The sequence below is a fragment of the Cebus imitator genome, unplaced genomic scaffold, assembly GCF_001604975.1.
Source record: "Cebus imitator isolate Cc_AM_T3 unplaced genomic scaffold, Cebus_imitator-1.0 Scaffold10, whole genome shotgun sequence".
NCBI lineage: Eukaryota > Metazoa > Chordata > Mammalia > Primates > Cebidae > Cebus > Cebus imitator.
Window position 1 is genome coordinate 9,619,724 of NW_016107325.1, and position 23,922 is coordinate 9,643,645.

General features: G+C 33.3%; 1 protein-coding gene across 3 annotated transcripts in view; it reads left to right on the forward strand.

Annotated features, from left to right (window-relative positions):
- Nucleotides 1–23,922, forward strand: part of LOC108317622 (sodium channel protein type 2 subunit alpha) — a 153,098-nt gene that overhangs the window by 91,599 nt on the left and 37,577 nt on the right. For all 3 annotated transcript variants that reach the window (XM_017548248.2, XM_037745754.1, XM_017548255.2), the window contains exons 14-17: nucleotides 864–1,102; nucleotides 11,676–11,849; nucleotides 13,854–14,210; nucleotides 23,217–23,696. In XM_017548248.2, the coding sequence (XP_017403737.1) occupies nucleotides 864–1,102; nucleotides 11,676–11,849; nucleotides 13,854–14,210; nucleotides 23,217–23,696 (1,250 nt within the window). The remainder of the gene's footprint in view (nucleotides 1–863; nucleotides 1,103–11,675; nucleotides 11,850–13,853; nucleotides 14,211–23,216; nucleotides 23,697–23,922) is intronic.

Sequence of the window (23,922 nt, forward strand, 5' to 3'; positions counted from 1 at the left end):
TCTTCTCTCCAATATTTGGTTGAAATTCTTCTTGACATTGTACATTTTCCTTGAATAAATGCATTTTAATATAAAATTTTATGTCCTTGGTTTGATATGAGAGTTATATATTTCAGTACATTAAAATAAACGTATACTATGAAAATGTATAAATTATATGTATGTTTCACCTAAAATCCTTTGTATTTTTCCAGTAATAAATGAGTCCCGCTTTGTGAAATGTTGATTTATGATAACAGTGAGGACTCCAGTTTCTTAGGCTGGGGTAATTTCTCTTCTTTTATGCTCTCTAGTTAAATGAGAAATGTAGAGAGATGGAACTTTGTTGAGTCTAATATGCAAGTCTATAATCTAATAAAACTTAATTTTAGTCTTTTCAACTGAGATTGGAATACTGACAAAATTATCTCATTAGAAGGTCACCAAAACATATCTAATCCAAGAAACTGACATTTAGTGTGACTGATTAAGGTTCTTAGGACATTTCCTGAGATGTCTCTGATAACATATATGCTTCTCACTCTATCTGGAACATGGATGAGATTTAAGTGTACTTAATGCAGGTTCTACTCATTAGTTTCTGGCAGCCATGAAGATAAGTATCAGACAGTCTAGTATTGCCAATATAATCTTGGAAGCTGTGCTTAGCCAGGATACATTTGGAAAGCTTATTATTAGCCTTTCTAGACTGATCCTTTCTACAACAGCATACCTATTGTGAATTTTTCCCTGTTCCTCCAGCAGATTTACCCATAATATCTTTTAACAACTTTAGATATTTAAAATAGCTTTTAATTTAAACCAAAGACTATTTAGTAGAAAGTAAGCAGTTTTCATGAGAATTCTAACTTTTTTTCTTCCAGAACTTGAAGAATCCAGACAGAAATGCCCACCATGCTGGTATAAATTTGCTAATATGTGTTTGATTTGGGATTGTTGTAAACCATGGTTAAAGGTGAAACACCTTGTCAATCTGGTTGTGATGGATCCATTTGTTGACCTTGCCATCACCATCTGCATTGTCTTAAATACACTCTTCATGGCTATGGAGCACTATCCCATGACGGAGCAGTTCAGCAGTGTGCTGTCTGTTGGGAACCTGGTAAGCCACATTGAGTTTCTCTTCCTATTAAAAGAATTTATAAGTGCTTTAGTGAATTTTACACATTGCTCTCAAATTAAATATCAACTAATTGGCCATGTATACTTTGACATCAAATGTTTAGCATCCTTTTTAAATAACAAAAATTTGTTGCTACCATAGTGCAAAAGAGTCAAAGAATTTATATACAATTTGATTTAGAATTGAATTTAAATTGCTTATTTATCAGAAAATGATTCTGAGTTGTCCTCCAAGGACACTGGTCTATAACAAATTCTAAGATATTTGGGATAGGTTTTAGGTAATAGTGCTCTAAGATATTTAGAATAGGTTTTTAGGACATGTGTGCATTTACCAAACAAATTATAAAATACACCCGTTAGATAATTTCAAAATATCATTTGTAAATATGTCAAGATGAATTATGCAGGGAAGAAACATTATATGGGGGATTACTATTTTTTGTTTTTGTTTCTTCTACAGTCTTAGCAATATTAAATTTAGAAATTATTTATATAATTAAAAAATATATATATATAAGCATTCACTGGATACATATTGATATTACAATATAGTATATAGATATTATAGTGGTCTTATACAGAAAGACAAAATTAATAAAATCATGCAAAAAGTATATTTATACAAGTATAAAACACTTATTAAGTTCCCAATTTGATAAATGAACATATAAACAGGTTATATAGAGATTATAAATAATATGGTCTGAAGTATAACATACAATATTTTTAGGCTCTGAAGTAACCACTGTATTTTTGAATGATATTTTAGATAGGTTTTAACTGAATTAAATGATAAAGCTGGCATATGTTGTCTACTTATTTTGTATCAGATGTTGGACTAAATGTTTCACATTAAATCTCTCTCTCTAGATTCCCACAAAATCAGTCTTAAGATGTTTACTATAAATTGTCTCTATTTTGTAGTTGGGAAACTGTATCCATAAGAAATTAACAGAGAAATAAAAGGCCTGAATGCTGTATCAGACTCTGAAAACTATTTCAGAGAGTACTGTGAGCTATAGGCAAAGATCACAGAAGCTTATAGCAGGAAAGGACAATAATATTACCTAGTCCAAATTTAGACCTATGTAAGAATCTCTTCAATATTATCTCTTAAAAAAAAAAGTAAAAAAGGGAAGGTGGTAATTGAAAGAAGAAAGAATTTGGAGGTAAATATAAGAATGAGCTTAAACAAAAATAAAGGGACTGCATTATCCCAAGTTACTCAAGCCCATTTGGAACTAGCTCTAGGTTCCAACCTGGCTAGATTCAGGTTCTCAACCAGCATCATTGGGAATGAGCTTCTTGTTTCTCTTCTTCCCAATATGCGACCTTCCTCTTCAGCTGGGTATTTTCCTATTATTGCCAAGGTTCTATCAACTTTTGGTTTACTAATGGAGCTCCATGTACAGTAAGATTGTGCTTCCTAACAAGTAGCTTTCATTAAGGCCCATGAACTGAATATCATTGACCTGGTTGGAGTTAAATGACCATTTCTAAACCAGTCAGTTACCCTAGCTCTGGGGTTTTAATGACATATTTGCTTAAATCATAATCATATATTATCACTGGAGGTAGCATAATGAGTGGAATTATGAAGACAAAAATTAGGATACCATTACCAGAAGGAGGATGAATACTAGAAAGAAATAAACAATAGATAGATAATTCAAGCTGGGGCTTGTCTTATGTGTAAAGGAATGTAAGATTTGAATCTGAGGTGAATTATGGAATAGTAGAAAATCCGCAGGGAGGACACACATTCTTCTCAAATGCCGATGGGAAATTCCCCAGAATACGTTATATGTTAGGTCATAAAACAAACCTCAATTAAATTTAAAAAATTAAAATAAAACAGCATTTTTCTGATAAAGAAGAAAATGAAATTAGAAATTAGTAACAAGTCAATGTGGAAAATCACAAATATATGGAAATTAAACAACTTACTCTTAAAACTGATGAGTTAAGAAGATATCATCAGAGAAATTAGAAAATACTCTAGGATGACTGAAAATAAAAACAAATCAAACTGAAATTAATGAGGGAAGCTAAAACAATATTTAGAGACAAATTTATATTTTAAATACCTGTGGTAAATCAGAAGATTTAGCAAATTGATAATTTAAGATCCTCCTTAAGAAACTAGAAAAAGAAGAGCAAATTAAACCTGAAATTAGCAGAAGAAGACAAATAATAAAGAACAGAAAAACAATAGAGAAAAATCAATAATCCCAAAAGCTATTTCTTTGAAGAAAATCAACAGAAGTGACAAATCTTTAGCTAGGCTAACCAAAAAAAAAAAAAAAAAAAAAAAAAAAAAAAAAAAAAAAAAAAAAAAAAAAAAAAAAAAGAAAGAAAGAATACAAAAAGTATTAAAATTAAAAATAAAAAAGAGGAAATCACCATGGATCTTTTAGAAATAAAAAAAGGAGGATAAGAAATATAATAAAACCAGAAAACTGGATAACCTAGGTGAAACTGAAAAATTACTAGGAAGTAACAAACTACTAAAACTGACTCAAGAAGTCATAAAATATCTGAATACACCTATAGTAAGTAAAAATTGAATTCACAATTTAAAAAAAAATTAACTTCCCACCAAAAAAGCCTGAATCCAGACAGTTTCACTGGTAAATTTTTATAAATATTCAATGGAATGTTAATATCCATCCTTAACAAACTGTTTCAACAAATAGAAGACGAGGGAATACTTCCCAACCCACTTTATGAAGCTAGAACTACCCCAATATTAATGCCAGATAAAAATATTACAAGAAAAGAACACGGACACAAATATAGACCAGCCATATCCCATATGAACATAGGCACAATAATCCTCAACAAAATACTAGAAACCAAATCACACAGCATATTTAGATTTTTGGAATATATACTCTGAACAAGTGAAATTTATCCCAGTGATGCAAGGTTGAAACAACATTAAAAACTTAGTTAACGTAATATATCATATTAATTTTAAAAATGAGACAATCATCTCAATAGATGCAGAAATCACATTGGAAAAAGCCAAAGTGTTTCAAAATAAAAACACTCAGCAAACTTGAAATAGAAAAGAACTTCAGCCTGATAAACACCATCTCAAAAGATCTCACATTATTCTTAATAGTTACTTTAGATGCTTTTACCTTCAGGTCAAGAAGGTAACTTGTTTTCAATATTGTAACTTGCTACTTGTTTTCAATATTGTACTGAAAGTTCTAGCCAGGGAATTAAGAGAAGAAAAGGAATTAATGGCATCTATATTGCAGCACAAGAAGTTAATTCTGTTAACAAATACATAATCTTGTTTTTAGAAAATCGTATAAAATACACACACACACACACACACACACACACACACACACACACGCTGTTAGAACAAATAAATAAGATTGAAGAATACAAGATCGATAAACAACAAAACTCCATTATGTTTCTAGACACTAGTAATGAACAATCAGAAAATAAAATTAGGAAAATTCTATTAACAACATCAAAAATAATAAATTACTTAGGAATAAATTTAACCAAATAAGTGTGAGACTTGTACACTGAAAGCTATAAAATTTTGCTGAAAGAAATTAAAGAGGTACTAAATAAATGAAACCACATTTTATATTCATGGATTAGAAGAAAATATTGTTAACATGGCAATACTCACCAAATTAATCTACAAGTTTAGTGCAATCCATGTCAAAAATATCCATATCAAAAATCCCAACTACCTATTTTGCAGAAAGTGGCAAATTGACTATAAATTTTATATGAAAATGCAAGAGACCATATGCCAACACAATCTTAATTATAAGAAAACAAAGTTGGAGAACTGAAACTTCCAAATATTAAAACTTACTGCAAAGCAAAACTGCTCAAAATAGTTTGGTACTGGCATAAGGATAGCTATATACATCAATGGATTCTAATTGAAATTCCAACAGTAAATCTTTACATTTATGTTAGATTTACATTGTTGTACCGTCAACAAGACTACCAGACAACTTTATTAAGGAAAGAAGTCTTTTCAACAAATGGTGCTTGGACAGTGAATATCCACATATGAAAGAATGGAATTGAAACCTTACTTAATAACATATATAAAAATTAAGATAGATCATAGGCCTAAATGTAGGAGCTAAAACTATGAACTGTTAGAAGAAAATTTAGAAGTAAATCTTCATGATCTATGATTAAGCAATGATTTCTTAGATATGACACCAAAAACACACCCAAGGGAAAAAAAAAGATTCATTGGACTTTATTAAAATTAGAAACTTTTGTACTGTAAACAATATCATCAAATAAAAAGGCAACTTATAGAATGGAAGAAGATATTTGCAACTCAGATATCTGATCATGATTTGTATCTAATATGTAGAAAGGATTACTATAACTCAACAACAACAAAAAAATAGATAACTCACTTTAAAAATGATAAAAATATTTGAATAGACATATTGACAAAGAAGATATACAAAAGCCCAATAAACACATAAAAGATGGTCCGCATCACTGCTTTTTGGGGAAGGGCAAATCAAAACTAAAATGAGATACCACTTCAAACCCACTAAAATGGCTATAATCAGAAAAAAAGCCAATATCATTTTTTGGCAAGGATGTGGGAAATTGGAATGCTTATACTTTACTGTTGAGAATATAAAATGATGCAGACACTTTGGATAATAATTCAGCTGTTTCTCAAAATGTTTAGGGTAGAATTAGTATATGACCTTGCAATTTTAGTAATTTTTAAAGATATATATCTAAAAGAATTAAAAACATTTCCACATGAATGCTTATAGAATATTACTTATAATACTAAAATTTAAAAACATTCCAAATGTCTATCAACTGATGAATGGATAAACAAAATATCCATGCCATAAAATGTTATTCACCCATAAAAAGGGATGAAGTATTAACTACAATCTATAACATGAATAAACATTGAAAACATAGTAAGTGAACCAAGCCAGTCACAAAAGGTTACATATCATATTGCTCCATTTATATGAAATGTTCAAAATAGGCAAATCCATAGAGAAAGAAAGTAGATGAGGGGTTGCCAGGCAGCAGGGATCAGAGTAAGTGGGAGCAACAACTAACTAAGGGGTATGCATGTTCCTTTTAAGGCGACGAAAATGTTCTAAATTCAATAATAGTGATGATTGTAAAACTCTGTGAATATATTACAAGTCACTGAATTATATACTAATATTTCATAGTATGCACATATTTTTTAATCCAGTCACCTACTGATGGATGCTCAAGTTGATTCCAGATACTTCACCCCCATGTTGTAGTAAATGTTCTTATATATATCATCTTTCATAATGCTGTATTAACTTCTAGAGGATAGATTTCCAGGATTGAAGTATTCCCAATATTAAACATATCCATGTCACTTGAAAAACTATATGATATGTGAAGAAATAGGAAAATGTGACTCATAGTTAATAGATTAAAGCAGTACAAAGAAACAGATCTGGACATGAATGGTTAGAATAAACAAAAAAAGGACTTTGGAGGAGCTATTGTAAATATGTTGAGCAATTTAAAGGAAAAAAGGTGGTCATAAGGAAAAACATATGGAGAGCATGAGCAGAAAAAACCAAAAACTATAAAAAGGAATAATATAGAAATTTTATAGTTGAAAAGTTCACATTCTAATATGAAAAATTAACTGGATATATTTAAAAGAAAATTGCAGATGTCAGAAGAATTGGTTGTTAAGTCGAAGCACAGTAATAGAAATTATCCAATTTGAGCACTGGAGAATTGAAAGAAAAAATGAACTGAGTCTAATTATACTATGGGATAATATCAAGTAGTCTAAATATTTATATAATGGGAGAATCAGAAGGAGAAAACAGAGAGAATGGAACAGAACAAATATTTGAAGAGACAATGGCCAAAAAAGTTACTCAAAGTTGGTGAAAAATGTTAACCTACAGACCTTAATATTAACTTATAAAATTTAGTGACCATGTTAAATTAACTTTCAAGACTACCAGACAATTTTATTAAGGAAAGAAGCCTGTTAAACAAATGGTGCTTGGCACTGTACTTAGGCACATCTTAGTCATGCTGCTGAAAATAACAGTAACAAATATCTTTGGAAACAACCAGAAGAAAAATACTTACTGTATACATGGAACAAACATCTTACCAGAAATAATTCAGGCCAGAAGAAAGTGGCCAAATAAAAGAAAGAAAGAAAAGTCTGCTATTCAACAGAAAGTGAAACTATCCAACAGAAATTAAAATGAAATAAAGAATTTTAAGATAAACAAAAACCAAAAAAATCTGTTACTACCAGAACTATACTACAAGAAATGCTAAGGGCCGGGTGTAGTGGCTCACGCCTGTAATTTCAGCACTTTAGGAGGCCAAGGCAGGTGAATCACGAGGTCAGAAGTTCGAGACCAGCCTGACCAGCAGGGTGAAACGTCGTCTCTAATAAAAATACAAAAATTCGCTGGGTGTGGTGGCACATGCCTGTAATCCCAGCTACTCAGGAGACTGAAGCAGGAGAATCACTTGAACCTGGGAGGCAGAGGTTGCAGTGGGCCAAGATTGTGCCATTGCACTCCAGCCTGGGCAACTCTATCTCAAAAAACAAACAAACAAACAAAAAAACAACAAAAAAAACCTCCATCTCAAAAAATAAAAATAGAAAGAAAAGAAAAGAAAGAAATGCTAATGGAAGTTCTTTAGGCCAAATGGAAAAAATATCAGGTTGAAATTTGGTTCTGGGAATGATGGTCACTAGATATGAATAAATGTGGGTAAATATGAAAGATTGTCTTTTTTTCCTTAAATTTTTTCACATTTATTTTAGGTTCCGGGGTATATATACAGGTTTGTTATATAGATAAATTGTGTATTACAGGGATTTGATATACAGATTATTTCATCACCCAGGAAATAAGCACAGTGCCCAACAGGTAGTTCTTCGATCCTCGTCCTCCTCTCACCCTCCACCCTCAAGTATCTGCTGTTCCCTTGTTTGTGTTCCTATAAACTCAATGTGTAGTTCCCACTTATAAGTGAGAACATGCAGTATTCTATTTTCTGTTCCTGTGGTAATTTTTTTATAAGGACACCTGATTGTTTAAGGTGGAGATTTATAACATATGTAAGTGTAGAATATATGAAAAGATTAGACTATTTTACATAAAGTGGTACAATATTAATTCTACATAGAAAATTACAGGAAAATATCCATCATGAACACAAAAGCAAAAAACCATTAGCAAAATATTATCAATAAAATCCCAGTAATAGAGAAAAAAGTAATAAATACTTAACTTCTTAAACACGTGGGGATTATCTCAGAAAAGCAAGATTCATTTAACAATTGAAAAGAGATCCATTAATTGACCATATTACCTCTAAAAGAGTAAAGGAAAGCATGGCCAGGCATGGTGGCTCACGCCTGTTATCACAGCACTTTAGGAGGCTGAGGCAGGTGAATCTTGAGGTCAGGAGTTCAAGACTAGGCTGGCCAACATGGTGAAACCCTGTCTTTACTAAAAATACAAAAAATTAACTGGGCATGGTGGTGTACCTGTAATCTCAGCTACTCAGGAGGTTGAGGCAGTAGAATCACTTTAATCTGGTAGGCGGAGATTGCAGTGAGCCGAGATCGTGCCACTGCACACTCCAGCCTGGGTGACAGAGTGAGACTCCATCAAGGAAAAAAAAAAAAAGAAAAAAAAGAATAAAGTAAAGCCTCAATAGATGCAGAAAACTATCTGCCAAAACTTAACAGCCATTTGTGAGAAAAACTCTCAGGAAACTAGGAATAGAAAGTAACTTTCTCAAGTTGTTAAGGACATTTAAGAAAACCCTAATACTTTACTTATCAGTGAAATATTGAAGTAGTAAATTCTTACCCCTTAGAAAAATTGAGTGCTTGCACCTTAAAATAGACAATTATGTCTGTTTTTATCATTTTTATTCAACCTTGTACTGGAAGTTCTATCAACTGAAGTAAAGGAAAAAAATCCACAAATAAAATGCATAAATATTGAAATGTGATAGAAACGTCTTTATTTCATCAACATGATCATATTATGGACAACAGTTATCAGAACTAAACAATAATTTTAAATATTTTATTTACCATTATATCAAAAAATACAGACAAGTTGGTAATAAATTTAACAAATCATTTCAAGACACTTAACACCAAAAACCTCAAAACATGGCTGAGAATAATTACAGAAGATTTAAACAAATGGAAACATACATGCCATGTTCATGCAATGGATGATTCAATATTATTAAGAAATTAATTCTACCTAAGTGTATCTATCAAATCAACCTAATCCCCATAAAATGTCGCAGCTTTTCTTCGTAGCAATTGATGAACTGACTTTCTATGCAAATACACAGTGCTTAAAATTGCCAAAACAATACTGATAAAAGAATAATGAAAACATTAACATACCTGACTTTAAGGCTTATTGTAAAACTGTACTAATCAATAATCTGCAGTATTGACATAAACAAAGATATCAGTGGAACATAATGCTGAATTCATAAATAGATCCAAACTATATGTCAATGGATTTTTTTTTAACAAAGACACGACAGAAATGAAATAGAAGAAAGAAAGTTTTTTCAACAAAATATCAGGAACACTTAAATAGATACATGGAAAATAAATGAACCTCCCCTTCAATCTCATGCCACATGCCAGAATCAATGTGGATTGTAGACTAAGCATAAAAGCTAAAACGATAAAACGTCTGAAATAAAACCTAGGAGGACAGGTTTGAGACCTTGGGGTAGGCAAAACTTTCTTGGAAAAGAGACAAAAAGTGCTATCGTCTATTATTTAAATGTTAATGAAACAGTCAAACAATGGAGCCCTACTCAGCAAAAAAGGAGAAAAAGTACGCACATTGGTGAATTTCACCTGAAGTATTCAAGAGATATTTGGAAAAGTCACTGAGACTGTCAGGTTTCTGAGGTGGCTATACAGTTAGAGAGAGATTGCATTTACTGAGTTGGCATATATCAGAAGAGAAGCAAGACTGTGCAGAAAAAGCAGTAAAGTGAATTTGGACCTGTTGAATTTGAGATACCTGGGAGATAGTCTTTCAAAGGTAGGTATTGAATAGGCAGGTGGGTATGTAGTTCTAGAGCTTAGGGGGTATGCTTGAACAGAGAAATATATTTTTGAAATACAAAATTATTATAAAAATGTAACTTATTATAAGAGGAAAATTAAAGTAAGAGGGGCATAGACAGAAAGAGTTCTGAATAAATCCAGTATCAAATGATTTTTTGGAGGAAGAAAATCAAGTGAGTAGCATCCAGGGAGGTATGGATCACAGAAGCCAAGGTCAGAAAATATTTCAGTGAACAAAGAACAGAAAACAATGCCCAAAACTTCTAAAAGGGCAAGCAAGCAAGATAATTGTTAAAAAATTTCAGTTGGATTCATTGATGATGTTGGCTTTGTTGGTGAAGTTGGTTAAAGTCTTTTGGTGGTTGTGGAGTAAGTTGAAGAAGTGGAGCTGGATAGTGTAGACAAGTATGCGATCTCTGAAAGAAATCTGGCCATAAGTAAAGATTCCATTTACTGAGTTAGCATATATCAGAAGAGGAGCTGGAAGGAAGTAGAGTGCAAGGAGAGTTTGATGACAGTGGTATTTTTAATGGAGAGAAGGACTTGTTATTTGTTATTTTCTGTAAAAAACAAATAGTAGCCAGTAGTAGAAAGAGGTTGGTTAATTGAGAACAAATTATTGGCAAAGTCCAAAGGAGACACATAACATAATCTGAGATATTAGCTCAAAACAGGGGTATTTCTTTCATTTTAACAAGAAGAGAAAGGCAAAGCACAGTTACAGATGTAGGTAGTCTGATAGAAACATAAAGTTCAGGTTTGCTGACTTTTATCACCTCTAAGAAGCTGAAGTACTCAGACTATACTTCTAAGATGGTAAGGCAGTAAGAAAAATGGCTGAGATTATGTGCAGAAGACAGAGTTTGACATAGTCGTAAGATAATAGAAATAGAGAATGAAAAATACGCTTCCCTTTGGCCAGCAAAAGGATATATTTTTTTAAAGAATTCTTACTATCTGTAGAGTTAGCCATGAGCATGTTTATTACAGCTTACATGACATCTCTTTAGCACCAGTTTCATCTGCAGGGCCTGGGGAGGGAACCAATTTATTTGGCTTGGTGATAGAAGCCCACACTGCTAGGTAATTATTTGGTAAGTTTTTGGAGGGCCAGAGAGATCAGAGGCAGAGCCAAACAGTTGATCACAATGAGCCAGTGGCACCTTTCATATGAAAATAATATTAATTTTAATGTCTTAATCCATGTACTTTTTAATCACTTGATAAACATATATAGTGAACAATTAAATATTGATTTGAATGCAAAGCATTTGAGGATACCAAGTTGTTGGACCTAAACCAATTTTTAAAAATCAGAATTTAATTTATATTTGTTGGGAATAAATTAAGTTGCTCAATAATTACATTTCAAGAGTATATGCTTATAGAACAAACTACACTTCTCATTTAGGTCTTCACGGGGATCTTCACAGCAGAAATGTTTCTCAAGATAATTGCCATGGATCCATATTATTACTTTCAAGAAGGCTGGAACATTTTTGACGGTTTTATTGTGAGCCTTAGTTTAATGGAACTTGGTTTGGCAAATGTGGAAGGATTGTCAGTTCTCCGATCATTCCGGCTGGTAAATGAACTGGGAGTGTTCATAAAATTTACTTTGTAATTAATTAGTCTTCATTCTCATCTAGTAATAATGATAAGATTTCCCATCATTATAATAGCATTTGAATACACACTAAAACAAATTGGATTGCCCTACCACCAGACGGTAGTTTCTTCTTCATCATAGCTTTAATAGATAAAGTTCCCTTAAATAGACAAAGTTTACTTAAATGAATATACTACAGTTCTCTTCTTAGTTACTGAATGGAAGGTTAACGGGAAGGGGGAAAAGGGAATCACAGATAAACTCGAATCGCAATTCAACAACACCATGGTCAACTCTCAGTTACCTGAGGTTTGCATAGCTGTGCACAATGCTTCCTTGGGACCTAAGATGAGCTCCCCTTTCTGTCAGGGACTGAGGAATTATGGAATTGTTCATTGCTCACCTTGGCCCCATAGAAGAAATAGGACAACAGGCAGTGTACAAGGGAGAAGGATAAGGAAACAGAGCTCCCATACGACTGCTGCCATATCAGAATGTCACCAAATCCACTCTTTGAGCTAACCAAATTGTATTTTGTTAAAGAAAGTATATTTCTTCGATCTTTTATAAAAACTATTAGATTTTAAAATTCAGAGACAAAATATCACTTGACACACTTCCAGTGAAAGTTTGATAAGTTTTATAATACTATTACTTTGAGTTGACTGTAACTTTTGTGATTTATTTTCATTTTATAATACTATTACTTTGAGTTGACTGTAACTTTTGTGATTTATTTTCAAATAGCAGTGGTTGTACATGGTTATTAAGAACAGAGTCCTATCGATGATTTACCTTAATAGTGATTAGGCTGGAGACTTTGTCAAGAAATCTGTTTACAATTTCCCTTGCTGCTTTCAATGTTCAAATTTGAATTGTGATCCTTAGAACTATAGTTTCCTTCCCTAGTCCTCAAAGATAGTTATGTATCTAATTTGAAACTAGAAGGATACAAAAAACAGGACAAAAATTTAAAATGATAAAACAAGTGATATGGGAAAGAGCTTAAAAATATTTAGTAAACCTTCATGATAATGTGATGCAGTTAAGGGAAATAGGAAGCATAGTATCATTAGAATTTTACTTAGTGTGTCAGGCTCTTTTGCATAAATTATTCTCTGGAATAAATTAAATACTTTGGTGCATGTATTTCCTCCTTTGGGTCACTTTGATGCCATTAAATAATGCACTACTCTCAGCCTGACATTTACTGAAGCATCAGAAATGAAATGCTGCTCCTGTTTAACCATAAATGGTACTTCAGCACCTCTAAAGCTAATACAACCAATATGTTAAACACAATGAGAGAGACATTTACACACTACACTGAATTAAGTCTTTGAAGACATAAAGGGTAAAAAAAGTCTAGCTTTTTATTTAAGTTTAAATACTTTTTCTTTAAATATATGTTTAAAATATAGCCTAAGTTACAGCAAGCTGAAATATATCTAGATTAAAACAATCTAAAGAAAAAGAAATTAGTTCATTTCTGTTTGTACTTTATGTAATTTAAGTGTTGATATTATTTTCACTTGTGCACTTCAGCATGATATTTAAAATAGTCTAAAAACAATATCCGTTTTGGCCTTTTAAAATAATGAGAGTTTCTACTTCTCTGAAACTGGAGCTCTGCTGATTTACCACCATTAATCTTAAATATCTTAATTCTTTAAGGAGAAACAAAGGTGTATATTACATATACTTATGTAGAATTCTGGAAAATTTGGTGTTTCTTATTAAAAAGCCAGTTTATAAACTGTGTAATTTAATTATTTTATTTATAGTATGGACCATTTCGGACTAAAAAATAAATCGTATATGGCAGCAAGTAACTGCTATATTTGCTAGTAATAATTTGAAAACTAAATAATGCATGACTCTATAATTGAGACAGTTTCCTGTAAATTTGCCATGTAAATAAAATTACATAATTTTTTTAGAAATTCAGAGCATTAATACTGTTCTTGCTTTTATTTCCAGCTCCGAGTTTTCAAGTTGGCAAAATCCTGGCCAACTCTGAATATGCTGATAAAGATCATTGGCAATTCTGTGGGGGCTCTGGGAAACCTCACCTTGGTGTTGGCCATCATCGTATTCATTTTTGCCGTGGTTGGCATGCAGCTCTTTGGTAAGAGCTACAAAGAATGTGTCTGCAAGATTTCCAATGATTGTGAACTCCCACGATGGCACATGCATGACTTCTTCCACTCCTTCCTGATTGTGTTCCGCGTGCTGTGTGGAGAGTGGATAGAGACCATGTGGGATTGTATGGAGGTCGCTGGCCAAACCATGTGCCTTACTGTCTTCATGATGGTCATGGTGATTGGAAATCTAGTGGTATGTAGCAAAAAACATTTTCCTCATTTTCATCAAAATATAATGTTATCATAAAAAAGTATGCTCAGCTGAAGAGTATTTTGCATTTTTTAAAATCAAAGCCATTTCCTATTGTCCATTATTCATGATTGTAAGAGCCATGTACAGTTTAGACCATTGTAATACACAAAAACCCTAAATTACATTTTGAACCAAAGTTGTTCTTTCTGTCATCATCTTTCATACAACATGGAGAGAAACAATTCTGTTATTTATCTTTCAGTTCTTGTACTAAAGCATGGCAGTGTTACTTAGAACACTCATTTATACTAGCAATAACACTTGAAAATGTTTCAAATTTGTTTTTCAAGAAATTGGAGTTTAAAAATTAGTAAAAATCTCAGTTTATTAAAGTCACCTGGGGTTTCTGGTGCCTAGAAAATGTAGTCTCCACAAGTAACATTGATCAAGAAACATTGTCATTTCTGAATAAGATTAACCCTGCTGAACACCATAGATATTTAGGATAGTTAGCTCTTCTTGTTGCATCGATCCCTTTACCATTATGTAATGTCCTTCTTTGTCTTTCTTGATCTTTGTTGGTTTAAAGTTTGTTTTACCAGAGACTAGGGATGTAATCTCTGCTTTTTTTTTGCTTTCCATTTGCTTGATAAATATTCTTCCACCCCTTGTCTTGAGCCTATGTGTGTCTTTGCACATGAGGTGGGTCTCCTGAATACAGCACACCGATGAGTGTTGACTCTTTATTTAATTTGTCAGTCTGTGTCTTTTAACTGGGGCATTTAGCCTGTTCACAATTAAGGTTAATATTGTTATGTGTGAATTTGATCCTGTCATTATGATGATTCTGTCATTATTTTGCCCATTAGTTAATGTAGTTTCTTTATACTGTCGATGGGGGTCTTTATAATTTGGTAAGTTTTTGCAATGGCTGGTATTGGTTTTTCCTTTCCATATTTAGTGCTTACTTCAGGAGTTCTTGTAAGGCAGGCCTGTTGGTGACAAAATCTCTCAGGTTTTCCTTGTCTATAAAGGATTTTATTTCTCCTTCACTTATGAAACTTAGTTGGGCTGGATATGAAATCTTAGGTTGAAAATTCTTTTCTTTAAGAATGTTGAATATTGGACTCCACTCTCTTCTGTCTTGTAGAGTTTTTGCAAAGAGATCCACTCTTTATCTGATAGGCTTCCCTTTGTGGATAACCCAACCTTTCTCTCTGGCTTCCCTTAACGTTTTTTCCTTCATTTCAACCTTGGTGAATCTGATGATTATGTGTTTTGGGATTGCTCTTCTTAAGGAATATCTTTGCGGTGTTCTCTGTATTTCCTTAACTTGAATGTTGGCCTGTCTTACTAGGTAGGGAAGTTCTCCTGTACAATATCCTGAAGAGTGTTTTCCAACTTGGTTACATTCTCCCCATCACCTTCAGGTACACCAATCAAACATAGGTTTGGTCTTTTCACATAGTCCCATATTATTTGGAGGCTTTGTTCATTCCTTTTCATTCTTTTTTCTTTAACCTTGTCTTCATGCTTTACAAAAATTAACTCAAGATGGATTAAATACTTAAACATTAAACCTAAAACCATAAAAACCTTAGAAGAAAACCTAGGCAATACCATTCAAGAAATAGACATGGGCAAAGACTTCATGACTAGAACACCAAAAGCAATGGCAACAGAAGCCAAAATTGATAAATAGGATCTAATTAAACTAAAGAGCTTCTGTGCAGCAAAAGAAACTATCATCAGAGTGAACAGGCAATCTACAGAACAGGAGAAAATTTTTTCAATCTATCCAACTGACAAAGGGCTAGTAATATCCAGAATCTACAAAGAACTTAAACAAATTTACAATAAAACAACAAACAACCCCAACAAAAAGTGTGCAAAGGATATGAACACACACTTCTTAAAAGAAGACATTTATGTGGTCAACGAACATATGAAGAAAAGCTCATCATCACTGGTCATTAGAGAAATGCAAATCAAAACTTCAATGAGATATCATCTCATGCCAGTTAGAATGTTGATCATTAAAAGTCAGGAAACAACAGATGCTGGAGAGGATGTGGATAAATAGAAACACATTTATGCTACTGGTAAGAGTGAAAATTAGTTTGACAATTATGGAAGACAGCGTGGCAATTCCTCAAGAATCTAGAACCAGAATTGCCATTTGACCCAGCAGTCCCATTACTGGGTATGTACCCAAAGGATACATATGAATCATTTTACTATAAAGACAGATGCACACATATGTTTATTGCAGCACTATTCACAATAGCATGAATTTTTGTCCTTTGTGGAGACATGGATGAAGCTGGAAACCATCCTTCTCAGCAAACTAACACAGGAACAAAAACCAAACACCACATGTGCTCACTCATAAGTGGGAGCTGAACATTGAGAACACATGAACACAGGGAGAAAAACATCATGCACTGGGACCTGTTGGGGTTTGGGGGAATAGGGGAGGGACAGCATTAGGAGAAACACTTAAGGTAGATGATGAGTTGATGGGTGCAGCAAACCACCATGGCACATGTATATACTCATGTAACAAGCCTATATGTTCTGCACATATATCCCAGAACTTAAAGCATAATAAAAACAACAGCAAAAATTAACCATGCCTAACACCACTGTCCTGAATTTTGAAGATATGGGAAAGACGGGGACACATAAAAAGATAAATATAACACAGTGATAGGGCATGTACTCAAATAGAATTAAAAATGGGAAGTAACTAATATGCATCAAAAAATATGAAAACAAAATACCATATGTCAAGTTAACAAAATGGAAGCCTTGCTTTACAATAAGAGGGTTGATCAGGGAAATCTTTGTCAAAGGGTTTGGGCCTAAAATATATTTTATTGAGTTGCAAGATTTCGCTTGGTGGGAAGAAAGGTAGACCATCTCAAAGAAGAAAACAGGAAACAAGGTTCCCAGTGGCTGAGGTACAGAGGACAGTAGAGTCTGTGAGAAGGATCAGGCTCTTATGCTTTAAATATGAAGTAATCACACTGAGTTGCTTAATTAGAACCCAAACCAATGGAAGAGAAAAATGATTACCATAACCAGTAATTTAATGTATATACTCTAGCCAGTTTCAGTGGCTCATGCCAGTAATTCCAGCAATTTGGGAGACTGAGGCAGGCAGTCTCTTAAGAACAGGAGTTTGAGAACAGGCTGGCCAGCGTAGCTAAACCCCATCTCTACTAGAAATATCAAGATTACCCAGGTGTGATGTGTGCACCTGTGATCCCAGCTACTTGGGAAAGGCATGAAAATCGCTTGAGCCTGTGAGACAGAGGTTGCAGTGGGCCAAGATTGCTCCATTACATTCCAGTCTGGGTAACAAAGTAAGACTCTGTAAAAAAAAAAAAACAAAAAACAAAAAACTGCATATACTCTATAGACATGATTTCCTTTCACATAAAGGTAACCTCCAAGTTCCCAAAGGTAGAGAAAGGGGAAGGGAAAAAGGCAAAGTATTATTTTATTTCTATTTATTGCCAGATTTCAGCATCTTCAGCATTAATTTTGATAATTCTGATCTATTTTTAAAGTAACAAGAAACATAAACAATGTACAATCCAGAATTAAAAACAGTGGCTTAAAACAATAAATAGTGATTATTTTACAGTTTCTGTGGGTCAGGATTTTGGGAATAAATTAACTGCATGGTTCTGGTCAGGGCCAGTCATGAAGTTGCTGTCAAGATGTTAGCTGAGGTTACAGTTACTTCGACTGGGGCTGAAAGATCAGCTTCTAAGGAGGCTCAATCTTATGGTTATTGAAAGAAAGTCCTAGTTCCTTGTTAGCGGTTGGTTGAAGGTCTCAATTTCTCTCTACCTTTTCCATAGTACTGTTGAGAATCATTATGACATGGCAGCTGGCTCCTTCCAGGGTAGGTGATGTAAGAGAGAAGTCAAGGAGAAAATCCTCTTTATGTTCTACTTTTTAAAGTCACTCTTCACCACTTCTGCCATATCCTATTCATTAGAAACCAGTTATTAAGAAGAGGTCACACCAAGAAGAAACTTGGCTCTACATTTTGAAAGGAAGAGTATCAAATAATTACTAAGCTTATTCTAAGGCTACTATAATCCCCAAGACAACTTTAAGATGTTCACTTTCAGAAAAGTGTAAGATTGCAAAGAACAGAAAGAAAGTGTCATAGGGTTACATAGAACAGAAACAAAGAAAAGATAATATAATTATGATATTATTTGATTTCATTTCTCTATATGTATATTTGGCATATGTTGGAAGAAGAGAAGAAAAGGCAGATAACAGAATCCTTTATGACAACAATGAATGATCAGACTGCAATGGGGAATTCAGAAAGAAAGTTTGGAACCAGATGGTATAGAATTTAATTTATGAAAAGGCTGACTGCGCATAATAAAATGGGTTTTCCTTTAGGCAATTGAAAGCTACAGATTTTTTTTTTTTAATCAGGAAAGTGACAGTGAACCAATGATATTTTTCAAAAATGTATGCAGCAGAAGAATGCAGAGTAGATTTAAAGAGGAAGTAACTCAGCCTAATACATGCCATCTATTAGTTTACTGAAACTCGCATATCACTCTAATGTGTAATTGTACAGAGAATTCAAGTGGAAAAGAAAATTTCAGGAAGTATCATGTATCTATACTTGTGGATGACATCAGTATTAATTTAGATTGTGATGTATGTGTAAAAAGATATCATTTATAAAAGAAACATTTCCATCTACTAGTATAAATTTAATTTTTGTGCTTTTGAGAGAAAACTTAAAGGTTCTCCTTTCTTTTTGACTATCAGTTAAAACGATTTATTTGTCTTATGATAACTTGGATATATTTCTGGAGTAGTAAAGTAGTAATATCTATCAAGTTTACCTCTATTAAGGAAATATGCTTATATCACATTTCCTTAAGAGTAAATGTACTTGATATACTCACCACCTTCTACAGTTCTTCCTTCCTATCTTCATGGGAAAAAGGGAAAAACTGCCCCAAAGGCAAGCTGGCGTAACTTCCTCTTAACACACACGCATGAACTACCAGGTGGGGCTCCACCCAAATAGATGTAGTAGTCGCAATAGATGTGACTGCCAGCTTAGTCTACAGACAAGACACAGCTGCGACCACAAACTGCTCTTTCCTAGGCCAGGATTTTTATGAGCCATTCTTAGTTCCTGACACCGTGGCCAGAGAGCCTTTTATAGGTTGAAGATAGGCACTGCAGAAAGACAATATGACTTTTTGAAAACTGATAGTTCTAGAAGGAGAGAATACAACCTCAACCTCCTCTCTAAGTGGAAGTGAGGCAGTAACACACAGGAGGGATGTGAAGGTGTTGGCTTCCTCTCAAAAGTTAGGAATCAGGATGCAGAAACAACTAATATATGCGTTATATTTCAATCTTGGTTTCAAATGGAAATTATGGTAACATTTCCATTCCAAGGGACTAATTTGAGACACGTGAAAGAGTTGATTTCATGTAGTGAGCTAACACAGTTGTGAAACGGGATTCAGGATTTCAGTCCCTGAGTGAGCTTGCTGAACTCTGTTTCCTTAAATTGTCATGGATCACACCAAACACCTGAGCCAGCTGTTATGCACATACCTTTTGGTGACGGATGTCTAGAAAGAGACATTAACTTGACTCATGCAAATATTTCTAGGGAAATAAAGTAAATAGATGGTGTTGTGGAGGATACATTGGATAATAGTAACAGTGGTAATAATAACAGCTAAACTTTCTCAAGGGTTCACTATGTGCCAGGAGCTGTGCTGAAAGCCACATGGATTCTGTCATTTAATCCTTACAACAACCTTGTAAGCTGGGCACTAGAAAAGCTATTGCCTTTATATTATAGATGAGGAAACAGGCTCAGATTGGTTATGCTACTTAGTAGGTAACAGAAAATCGATTCTTACTCAGCACTCTAATTCTAAAATATGTGCTCCTCTGTGTCAAGGAATCTGTGGAACTAACGGAAACACACTGACGAAAGTTAGCGTCTAGTAGGCATTAATAAGCATAGTTTCAGCACTCTGCCACGACATGTAGATTGCCTGCTTTAAAATAATAAAAACTGCAATGGATTTATGAGAAAGAAGTCATATGTTCAGGGGATATTTATTTCTTTTCCTGACAATAGAACAGCATTGCATTAAGTTATCAATTCATAAACAATTAGAAAATTAATGGTATACTTTATTAAACTAAGTATGACAGCAGTTCAAAGAAAGAAAATATCAAGAAGAATGAACATGGAATACCATTTCCTCTTTCATTCTGCAATTAGGAGTAAGGACCTTACAATTAGACTTCAAAACAAACAAACAAAAACAAAACGAAACAAAAAAACAAAGCTTCTCTATTTATTAACTGTGGTCTTGGACAAGTCACTTAAGTTTTATAGAAGACTCAGCATTCTCATCTGCAAAATATTATTAATACTAATTCTTGCCTTATAGAGCTGTGAGAAATAAATCATATGAACCTTACAAAATGCTTGGCACGAGAGCTGGTACTTACTAAGAACTCAATTAAAAAGCTGGTTTTACTTTTATTGTTACTATGATCTGGTATTGATACTACTCTAGGACCTGGCTCTAAGGAATGTTTCAGACCTAGAAGATCTCCCAATCTCTCAGCAAAGTTGTGCTTGTTTAAAAAGAAAGGAAAAAAAGGAATCCAATGTAATGTGATAGAGATGTGGAGGACAAATTTAAAAGGACAAATGAGGAAGGGGAGCAGGCTATATAAGTGTAACAGTAAAGAACATTTGTAAATAGACTATTTGCCCAATGCAGAGGCAATATACTTGGCTCCCACTCTGGGGGAGGATTGATGGATGTATATCAGAAAAATTTCCAAGTAGACAATGACAGAACATTAATATACTTTAGGAAATTAAATCTAGAAAATAGTATGGCACCAAAATTCAGTTTTATTTTAGATAAAAATAAAAAATTTACACGCAGTTTTTCCTTTTATCGATTTTTTATCCAAATAATAAGTTCAAAAGCAAATTACAACAAATTACTATTTTATTGGTAAATTCCAGAAGCAAAGGAGCAGGTCTAGTCTTAATGTGATTATCAGGAGTCATAGTGTAGAGACAGACAGATGTGTCAATACACAACCTCAAAATCACACATGGTCTTCCTTGGATCTTACACATTTTTACTTTAAAAAAAATCACCATTGATTAGACTAACTTACAACTAGTTAGACAAAGGTGCTCTAAGCCTCATAAGCATGATAGAAAGATGAGAGTATAGCAAGACTGTAGAATTCTTTTCACTGAAGTTTTACTTAAAAATTTTCCAAAGATCCTACTTTTATACTCCATGTTGCGTATCCCTAATCTGAAAATCTAAAATCCAAAATGCTCTCAAGTTCAAAATTTTTGAGCACTAACATGATACTACAAGAAGAAAATTCTACACCTACCCTCTTGTGATGAATCACGGTTGAAACCACAAAGTTTTGTTTCCTGAACAAAATTATTTAAAATATTATATAAAATTACCTTCAGGCTATGTGTGTAAGATGTATATGGAACTTAAATGAATTTTGAGTTTAGACATGTGTCTCAGTGTTTCATTCTGAAGATTTGTCATTGTGTACATGCAAATATTTTTAAATCTAAAATTCAAAACATTTCTGGTCCCAAGCATTTCAGATAAGGGATATGCAACTTGTATTTAGTTTGTGCATTTGCCTCTCTTTACTGCTGTATCTTTCTTTTGTTCTGTATGTTCTATATGGTTAAATAATCAGGGATTCATAGAGATTGTCATTAAATCCTGAAAAAAAAAATGTGACTGAATCTTGTACCCCTGAGAATGTCTGATTTCTTAGTAAATTGTCTTTTTTTGTACATACACAATAGTGGGTTTAACATCACTAATCTTTTCCCTCATTTATACCAGTGAAGCATATGAATGACCCAATTTGCAGACTGACTACTGTTCTTATTCATGACAATACTTCAATTCCACAATCTTTAATTCAACAATAACATCATAATTATTGTATAAAATCATCTTATACTATTTCCTGCTATTGTATAATTATAGTAGCCATAATTGTCCTAACAAAAAATTGGGACTTTTTATCCAGCAATAAATACATTTTTGTCTTATTTTTCCAGTTATCTATGTACAAAAAAATGGAACAAAGGCACGAAAGTAAAATCATATTTAAGTATATTGGAATAATTGTTGGTTTTAGGAATAAATTATCAGTGTTTCGAAAAATCCAAATTACACGGTCAAAATAGCATCTGTATTAGGCATTGCTTTGGATAAATACCTGAGACTGGATAATTTATAAAGAAAAGAGGTTTAATTAGCTGATTGTTCTGCAGGGAGCATGGTGCTGGCAACTGCTTGGCTTCTGGTGAAGCCTCAGGGAGCTTTCAGTCACGGCAGAAGGTGAAGTGGAGCAGGCATTTCACATGATGAAAGCAGGAGCAAGCCAAAGAGAGTGTGGGGAGGAGGCACTACAAACTTTTAAATAACCACATCTCATGAGAACTCACTAACATGCAGGCAGCACCAATCCATGAGGGATCTGCCCCCACAATCCAAATGCCTCCCACCAGGCCCCACGCTCAGTGCTGGGGATTACAATTCAACATGAGATTTGGGAGGGGATAAATGTCCAAATATATCAGCATCTCAAGTAAAAGGTTTTCTTTTCACTATACAGTTGTCTGTATTTTTCTTTTGGAACTGAGCTTCATATAAATGTTTCATTTAACAATGATTTCAGTATTTTTGCAATAATTAAAAAGCAAATAGTGCTAAATAGTATTATTTAATATTGACTAGATATTTTTGTTTCATTCTCTTTTTTTTTGAATAGTTTATCATGAATTAGCAGAAATACTAGCATAAAATAAGGTGTCAACAACAATTTTAGAAAATTAATGATTGAAAGCAATTGAAAAAATAGAATGTTTTGATCACCTGTTTTCCTGCTGTGTTTCAGGTTCTGAACCTCTTCTTGGCCTTGCTTTTGAGTTCCTTCAGTTCTGACAATCTTGCTGCCACTGATGATGATAACGAAATGAATAATCTCCAGATTGCTGTGGGAAGGATGCAGAAAGGAATAGATTTTGTTAAAAGAAAAATACGCGAATTTATTCAAAAAGCTTTTGTTAGGAAACAGAAAGCTTTAGATGAAATTAAACCTCTTGAGGATTTAAATAATAAAAAAGACAGCTGTATTTCCAACCATACCACCATAGAAATAGGCAAAGACCTCAATTATCTCAAAGATGGAAATGGAACTACTAGTGGCATAGGCAGCAGTGTAGAAAAGTATGTCGTGGATGAAAGTGATTACATGTCATTTATAAACAACCCTAGCCTCACTGTGACGGTACCAATTGCTGTTGGAGAATCTGACTTTGAAAATTTAAATACTGAAGAATTCAGCAGTGAGTCAGATATGGAGGAAAGCAAAGAGGTAAACATGTTTAAATAAGGAGTTATTTTGGTGTTACGTATTTCTGTTGTTTAAAATTATCAGGTATTTTTAAATTGTATGCTTCCTTCCTGATAAGAAAATAGAAAATATCTGTCTAGCAATACGTTATCCATGGCAAAATTGGTAATAAATAAATGTTAGATTAAAATATAACTAGATAAGCAATATGCTTACTCATGTTTCATATACTCACATTTTGAATTCT